Genomic DNA, 9,463 nt, shown 5'->3' with positions numbered 1-9,463 from the left:
AGTTGTTAGCGTTGTGGGACGTGTAGTTCCGCTTGCAGGCCGCCGATCTTGATAACATAGCATAGAATAAAGAAACAAAAATAAAATAATCTTAAGTTCACCCGAAGGCCGCAGATTTAGCCTCGGCGCTGAAGTAAATATGCCTGGGTTCACCTGCTGTGTCCCCGGCTGCTACAACAACTCGCACCGGGACCGGGAACTGCGCTTCTACACGTTTCCTAAGGACACCGCTCTCAGAGAGCAGTGGCTGAGGAACATCTCCCGGGCCGGGGTCAGCGGCTGCTTCAGCACCTTCCAGCCGACTACGGGGCATCGAGTCTGCAGCGTGCATTTCGCCGGCGGGAGGAAAACCTACAGCATCCGGGTGCCGTCCCTCTTCCCTCTGCGAGGGGTGAATGAGCGCAGGAGTCGGCGGGGCAGAGGCAGGAAAGTATCCGCGGCGGTTCCCGCGCCCGCCGCAGCTGCGACCTCCGGAATTGTTGTCACCAGCTCCGTGCTGGGCAGCACCGCAGAAGGAGCCGAGGCCAACGCAGGCGGGGAAGCGAGCGACGACAGCATCACCGTGGTGCAGATTGGCCAAAACGGGGAGTACTTGGGCACCGCGCGACTGCCCGTCCAAACGGAGGGGACATCTTACACGGGGCAGGTCGGCGGTACAGCCGAGGTAACGGCTGGCGACTCACAGGTGGACACCTCATCCGCGGCGGCACCGGTGCAGTATGTCAGCGTGACCAGCAGCCCGCTGGACCACTCGTACTCTCTGACCACTGGCACCACGTCGGCCGAGCTACTGAGGAAGCTGAACGAGCAGCGGGACATCATCGCGCTCATGGAGGTAAAGATGAAGGAGATGAAGGCGACCATCCGCCAGCTCCGGGTGGCGGAGGCCAAGCTGCAAGAGGAAGTGCGGGAACGGGACCGGTTGCTGTACGGCCACACGGTGGCTGCTAACGTTCGGAAGAAAATCTGATGGGATGGGTGAACATCCCCGGAGACGAGCCGATATACAGACTCAGACTGACGGAGAGCAGATGGACAGCAGATCCAGCCCCGATTTCTACGAAACTGAGAGCGATGACAATTTATTTTCAAGTAGAGCTTATTTTTATTTTTATTTGCGTTTAAATTTTTTTGTAGGCTGGCTAGTTGATGTAGCTGATAGTAATAAACTTACTGCTAATCTAATTGAAACATGCACAGTCTGCCTCTGGTCTGCAGCCAAACCAAGATCACATGAATCCATTCAGACAAGACTCGTAGTTTGCACAGACTCACATTTCAGACTTATTTATGACGGGACAGACTGAGGGGACACCGGCGAAGGACATGCTCAAAACTGCCTAGCTGCATAAAATGTTTTTTGTCCTTAGGCTGTTTTTGTTTTGTTTTTCCAACAGAGTTTAGGAGCTCTTGTTGCAAAAAAAAAAGGATAACACCCCACAATAACATGCAAAAATGCGCCAAGATGAAGTATTTATAGGATTTTTTTTTTTTTTACCAAAACACTAATCTTGGCCTGCTTAGGGTTGTAGTGAACTAAATAAAACTCTACCGCGACTGTTTCAGAGTTGCCTTTAAAGGTACCTTAAGATTATTTCCATTATTTTTGTTGCTAGAGGTATTTTTGCAACTGAGAAGAAGAAAAAAAGACTTGAAGAAATTCCTCAAAGCTTTAAAGGGCACTTAAAATTAATTCTTATTAAAGGATGCTTCTTGGGGACGTTTTTTCCCTAGTTTTGGGGGAAGCAGCACCTACTTCTTTTTCATTTTTTGGGTGTGATTTAAACATTTTACGTGCCTCTTCCCTATTCTTCACACAGATGTTTAGTTCCCACATATTTGTCCTGTTCATCAGTGTTTTAAGCACAGGCTATTACAAACATTTCATATTTTTGAAGCTGATCTGGCAGCTCATTGTTTAAGACTGGCAAGTTATTTCTCAAGCCAACAAGCATTTTGTCTCATAGCAGCATTTTAGAGACTTCTGGTGGGGGAGAAAGGATCTGACAGTGTTTCTGTTGTTTTCTTTTTAAACCTTCATTGATATTGGGGGGGTGGAGGGGTTTGGCTCATGTGATCTCATCCCCGGACTGCGGTGAGGGGTTTATTTTAAAATGACATGAAGATTTGCAGTGGCTCTTGTAAGTAATATTACAAATTTTTTCAGCTGTGTTGAGTTGTGGACAAAATAATACAATTTGTATGAAATAAACTTATAAAAGACTCGTGTTGGAAACCTTACAGTTTACGATCGTCGCGTAAAGTGCAGTGATCTTAAAATTATTCACACCCAAAATTTAATTGGATTTGAATTTTCCCCCGAGTGGGTGACAGGTCTGGTCTGCCAGTTTACATCATCATCATCATTGTTTAGCACTAGTGGTGCCTTCACAGATGCACAGGATAGATAATCTGTGCAGATTAATAGCTCTGCATCATAGAGATGCTGACTTTGGGTCTACAAATCTCTCTTTAACTCACAGGATGCATAGTATTACTTCTATCAGGAAGTTAAAATTTTGAGGGGTCAGAAAACAGCTTTATATTTTACGTCATTGTCCAGGCTGGATCTCAAGAACATATTAGAGTTTTTGGATCTTCTTTGTGTGTTTTCCTTTCTTTTCATGTCAGAGTTTTAACTTGCTTTTGTGGCTCTGTTTATAAACCCGTGCTCTGACTGTTGTTTGAATCCAGCACCACCTGAAAACCTGAATGTGATGGCCATCTTTGGCCTGGTGAAATCATCTTTCTAATTACACTGTATGTTAAATTCTATTTCTAAATGTCTGAGAAGCTGTTTTTACCAACTTAGCTAAAGTGAGTGAGAAGTGTTTTTGGTCCCACAGTATTTTGTTGCTCTTCCCCAAAGTTTTACACAGTTTTTTTGCTGGCATTACATTCAAAATAACAGAGATAGGACTTTATTTAAAAAATAAATCACGAAGCTGAAATGCACGAAACTGAAATTTCTAATATAATATTGCACAAAGAAAACAAATGAAATGTTTTCTCGCTTAAATGTAATGAGTGCCTTCTGTTTACGGCTTACACTGAAACTGGGTTGTATAATGTCAGAACAAAAGATGAATTTTTTATATCTCTCTCTCTTTGCTAGTGTAAATAACAAGCCTAAACGGATTAAAGAACCAACTCACCAAAGAGAAATCACTCCTCAAAAAATGATCTCTAGTCGTATTTTGCTTCAGATTTACTAAATTATTAAATTAAGACCCAATTTGTCAATAAATGAGGATAATTACTAGAAAATAGTGGATTCAATTACACGTTCTGACTTCTTGCTTTAATGCAAATGTGATTTCATTTTTAAAACAGCAAAGTGTCATATTTTAGGTGACTGGAGGTCAAAGAAACTGATTCGTCATCTTGTCCAGTCCAGAGTTTCAGGACAGGAATAATCATCCTTACAGTCGGAGTCTGAAGCATGATTTTTACCCTCTAGATGGCGCTAGGATAAAAGCTTGAAGAAGAGAAGCTTCAGCTCCTCTCTTTATGACCTAATTTGCTTGATCTATCTATGTGTGTCTGCTGGCCAATCTGATGCTCATTTGCTTAATTGTTACAGATTTTAAGGAAGTGAAATGCTAATTATCTTAACACGAACATAGGCATGTAATGCAGTTCCACCGCTCACACTGGAATGGGTAATTTTTGAACACCTAATGTATTAATGTGAAACAGAGAAAGGGGGAGCGATGGATGAATGGATGGAGAGAGAGCATTGGAAAGAGCGAGGATCCAGATCCTAATCTCATCTGGATTTATCTTTTCTACTCCCTACAGTGTTGCGTAAGGCCTTAATCCAATGCTGTCAATCAAACTTACACAACTCTATCTTCCTTCTTGATGGCTGTTGCCGTTTACCACTGCAATCAGGCCAAATGACATCTTTTCAAGGCAGGTTTCATTGTTTAGGTACAACAATGAAAGCAACATGTGATTCTGAAATCCACTGAAATAAGACTTTCTGTATATAAACATGGAAAATCTTTGAAGTGTGTCAGAAAGGGTGCCTTTATTATAAGTAATCCAGGTCAAAGTTTATAGTTTTGCTGGTCATGATCTAAAAAAAATTAAGGAAGCAATGTTAGATTTATAGAAAAGAAAGTTGCATGACATCATTTTGCAATTTCCTATAGCTATATAATAATCCACCTGTATCTTTCAGTGTGTGAGTCTAGATCAGGCGGGGTCATCCTTGGACAGCTGACAGTCTGCAGGATTGCCATTTAAAAACTCTGTCATATCCTACTAATGCTGCTACTGCATATTTTGTTTTTAGTGTGAATACTTAGTGTGCTACATGTATATCAATATTCACATCTTGTGTATATTGTTTTACTTGTAAATTGAAATGCTTGAAACATTTTCTACACTATTAATTAGGCTTTCAGTTTCCTTTAGGAACATACTTTTTGATAATAACAATTACTGAATAATATTTAATTATTTTAATAATTCTTTTGACATTTTATATTGAGCTTCTATTCATCAGATTGTGTTTAAATACTTTGTGACACTTTAAAGCTTTGACTTCCTGTATTATTAAAAGAATAAGAAAAAACTACATTGTCCTTTTAAAACAAATCGAATAAGGAATATTATATCTGGAATCTTCTGCGACCATCGTCTCAACTGCTCATGACAAAGCAAATTGCAGCTCTCTGCAGAGCTGTCCAGGAAAACGCTGGTGGGATCATCACACAACAAGCTGGGTGTCCTGCGTGAGGCAAACAGGACAGTTTCGCAACAGCAAAGTAACCGTGCATGGATCACGGCTCTGAGCTAAGTGAAAGAAGAGGAGGAGGAAAACGGTCAGCGCAGCACTTCACAAAAGTTGTCAGCAGCAGTCCTCTTTGAGGAGAATCTCACAACAAAAGTTGTTTTCAGTGTGGATTGGTTTTAATTTAAACATAAGGTCCAAACATTTAAATATAGCCTCAGGATAAACTGCAGCTGTTCAGGGGTGTGGCACAGGCCCGGCCCTAACCAATCTGGCGCCCTAGGCAAGATTTTAGGTGGCGCCCCCCTACATCGGCAGTGTAGTGTATGTACTCACAAGAAACCGAATAGCTTTGTCTTTGACCTTTTTTTTTTTTTACTTAAAGAAAGCAAATTCACAATCAGAATAATTAACAAGATAAAAAAATATATGAATAAATAAATGAATACAAAAAATAAAAAATGAGTATATGAAATACAATAAATTTTACATACATAAACACAATAAAACGTGTCAACAAGTTGGATAAAATAAATTAAAAATACAATATAAATAAGGCACTGCACAAAACAAGATATTAAATAAACCAGTATGACTTTAACAACTATATTACAAAAAAGGGGATCCTACAGAGTTCTCTAGTTGTGCTTTTTAATACTGCATTAACTAGAATGACTTACTGTACACCACCCCCTCTTCAACCTCACATCACCTGCTACAGCCTTACTCTCCTAGTCTTTCTTGCAGCAAAGTCATCTACAACATCATCATATGACAACTGATTTGAGACCACATGATTTATGCTTATGATGGAAAGTCCACTGAGACGTTCTTGCATCATAGTAGATCTCAGGTAGGTTTTAATGAGTTTGAGCTTAGAGAAGCTTCTTTCAGCAGCAGCCACTGTAACAGGAAGAGTGGCAAAGATTCTCAGAGCAACCCACATGTTGGGGTAAATTGCAAAGTAACAGTATAATATCATATGAGAATGTTATGTTATGATTATCTTTGACCGAATCACAGCAGTGCTCATATTAAAAAACAGCATTCCCTCTCATGTGATATTGCTTAATTAACATTAATGATGTGCACTTTAACAACTAGGCTTACAACTATAATATATACAGGGGTGGAAAAGTGACTATTACCTGCAGGGTAAACGTTAGCTAACCAGAAGGCAATAACAATGTAAACAAAAAACACCTGCTTAAAAGATGAATACAAATGAGGAATGGTGGGAAAGGTGGGAGTACTGTAATTACCTAACGTTACATTATTATTTTCCATAACAATTTAGCCCCCTCCACAATATTAACTGACGTTAAAACAGTTAACTAGCTATTTATTGATTAGCAATTAGCGAATCATGTAACATTAGCTTAATGCTAAAAATTTAGGTTACTATCACATTCAGACAAATAATTTCATGTAGGCTAACGTTACCTACCTCTGTCTTTTTCTCGTTTCTCCTCCTCTTCTTTTCTCTTTTTTCTTCCCTGGGCACCTGACAGTTTTGGCCGTTTTGACATCTTGTGTTGATTTTTTGATGTGGCGACGTCCAAAAGGAACCATGATACGGGAAGGGAGGGGGCGCACCGTGCGGGGAGGGGGGGGGGGCGTAATGTTGTAACAAATAATATTTCTATTAAATAAGCTTTACTTTGCATTTTAATTAACGTGGGATTATTTTTTGTATTTAGAAATAATAGTACCAACTTTTTTTTTTTTTCCAACATTTGTGGCACTGGCGTGGCGCCCCCTGATGGACGGCGCCCTTAGCATTTGCCTATACGGCCTATGCCACGGGCCGGTGTTGGTGTGGCATATTAGGACCCTGAGCACAGGGAAACTCCCGACATTGGCTGTATCCCAATTCAGGGTCTGCAGCCTTAAAGTACGCATTTCAAGGCCGATTACGTCACAGCGGCGCGCCGAAGGCTGTCCCAATTCAAAGGCTGCTCGAAATGCGGCCCTGAAATGCGTCCTTCTTTTCCCTGAATTTTAAGGCGGTGGCAGTGTAGACTTCGTGGCCCAACATATCCCAGAATGCATAGCGCGGCGGTGGGTGTGGATAATTTTGCCGAAAAAAAACGGCGGATGAGGGGCGGCCAAAGAGTAAACTTTAAGTACTGAATATAATGTCACCTATTTATGTGCAAATGTTTAATAACGAAGAACATTAAAACATTACTGTTGGCCACATGTCGGGAAAGTTATGTGACATTAGTGACGTTTGTACTAACTTGGTTTTAAAGCCTTTACTTTAAAATATACGCCGTTCAATAGCTGAGCTTAATCTTACAGAGAATGATCAAAGCTCATGTAGAAACAAACAAACAAATGAACAAAAGATTTTCTCCTTCATTTCTGTCAAACAAAGCTGTATGACACGTTTCCAGCTGTTAGTATCAAGACACGAGGACTAAACCCCAATTCAACCAGACCCAGAACTGATCCAGAATTAAAACAGGACTACAACAGCTCGAAATCAGGACTACTTGGGATTTAACCAAGACAGAACCAGAATCAGAACTAGATGATAGTAGCACTAAAAATCATCATAGACCTGCACTACACTTATTTTTTAATTCTACCAAAGTACACTATTTAGATTGAGAAAAGTTTATATAATTATTTAGCCTTGTTGTATAAACAAGCCTGCATAACTTAGTAAATATAGAATTTGAAAAATAACAAACCTAAAAAGAAACACTAGGTACGAGATACATGAGTACCTATGATACGGTGATACTTTTGGTAAACGACCATTTGACTAACATGTCTGTCTCACCTGCTCTTGTTCCATCTCTGTTCTGTCCTCATTCTCCATCTCCCTCTCTTGCCCTCTCTGTTCCTCTCTCTCCCTCTTTGTGCTGACAATCATCAAATATACAGTTGAAACCAGATATTTACACACTCTTCAGATCAAAACACAAACACTTTTTTAATTGTAACATCAAATCAGACTAAATGTTTATTTTTTTTAGATTGATAAATATAAAAAACATATCTGTTAACTTTAAGAGTAAGAAGAGAAACTATCTGTATTTCTTAATTGCAAATGGCACCAAATTGTATTCAAACTTGAGCCACACTTATGGAGCTCCACAGTTCTTTTCCTGGTGTTTTGGTTGACATCTCTTGATTTTCCCATTTCAAAGAAACAGGCTCTGTGTTTTGCCTTATATGCATCCACAGCTGTGCCACCAATTTACTCACATGGACTCTACTAACCTATCAGAAGCTTCTTCAGCTCAGAATGGAATCGTCTGGAGTTTTCTTATAAATTAACAATAAACTTAGTGTACATGTACTCCTAAATTTGATGAAAGTAATAAAAATAGACAGCTCTGTCTCTCTTTATTCTGACATTTAACTAATTCAAAATATATTTCAATATTTATCTAAAACAAAAGTTTACTCTAAATTGATGTTGTACAGTAAAAATGTTTTATGTTTTCTCCCTAAAGTGTATGTAAATATCTGGTTACAAATGTGAATATCTTGCTGTGTACTGAAATCCCTCTTGGTTTGCATAGAAATATACTGAACAACATACAAAGCATAATATATAAAATAACATTTACCTGAGTTTTTTCTTTGAAAGAAGCCTCTAATGTCCATTCTTATATTTCAGTACATAACTGAAACTGATTTAGTCGGGGAGGGTAAGAACTGAAAATATGAAATAAACACACGTAAACTAAGACTCTCTAAAAAAAATAGCATTTGTTCGGCTTTTCATTTCGCCATTTGTTGATTCACTTGAAGAGCAAGTAACGTAATATGGGTCAAGTGATCAGTTTGATATCAATCTTTCGTGATGCACCGTCATATTTACATTATTTGTACGGTACGAATGATTTGCTTTGGTACCTGGTCGAACTTAAGCTCTCCTTAGTATGGCTGGCTCCGTTTCTCCAACAGCGCACTCACAGGCAGCAGCTGCCCCGCCCTCTCCCTCAGTCGCTTAGTGCCTGAGCTCGGATCATACCAATATCAGGGGGGATTCACGCACAGTCGTAAATTCCCACAGTGTGCACTATGTGCTTCGAATATTGTGTGTACTTTTTGTTTTATACAGTTGTCAGCCAGGCATCTAACTATGAAAAAATTACACTCCAAAAGACCCCGGGCTTAAGCCCAGTAAGCCACCCCCACGCTCCGCCCCTGATATAAAGTCCTTGATTTGGACAATCACAAAGCATGTAAAACATGGACATCACTTCCAAATCTCAAAAATGAAGCCAAAGTTCTTCAAAGCATGCAGTCTTTGGCCAACAGAGGGCGACTCCTGTGCTTACAAAAAAAAAAAAAAAAAAGACTGAATACAATTTTAGGGGTAAAACAGTCCTTTAGATCCTTTAATCTGTGAGCCTCTTTCCTAACTTCACGGTTTCAGTTGCTAGTTTTGCGTCTTACATAAAATGGCAATGTTTACTTTTAAATCTGCAGTCCCTGTTAGAGCCACCAGGCCCTCTGACCACCACCAGTAGGCAATGGGTGAAGTGTCTTACCCAAGGACACTACAACCGAGACTGTCCAAGCCGGGGCTCGAACCGGCAACCTTCCGATTACAAGGCGAACTCCCAACTCTTGAGCCACAATTGCCCCCTTTATATAGCTGAAATATATAAACAATGGAATTTCCTTTTTTAGAATAGCAAAAAAATCTAGATAAGTTCACCCAGTTTACAGTGCAGTGAAAAAGTATTTGCCCTC

The 9,463-nt window shown here is 39.9% G+C and overlaps 1 protein-coding gene across 1 annotated transcript; it reads left to right on the top strand.

Moving 5' to 3' along the window:
- Positions 1 to 121: 121 nt before the first annotated feature.
- Positions 122 to 2,775, top strand: thap11 (THAP domain containing 11). The gene has a single exon (XM_004543043.5). The coding sequence runs from the start codon at positions 140 to 142 to the stop codon at positions 968 to 970; it is 831 nt and encodes a 276-aa protein (XP_004543100.2). The 5' UTR covers positions 122 to 139; the 3' UTR covers positions 971 to 2,775.
- Positions 2,776 to 9,463: the final 6,688 nt, after the last annotated feature.

Source organism: Maylandia zebra, linkage group LG1, assembly GCF_041146795.1.
Source record: "Maylandia zebra isolate NMK-2024a linkage group LG1, Mzebra_GT3a, whole genome shotgun sequence".
NCBI lineage: Eukaryota > Metazoa > Chordata > Actinopteri > Cichliformes > Cichlidae > Maylandia > Maylandia zebra.
This window is presented reverse-complemented; position numbering and strand designations above follow the sequence as displayed.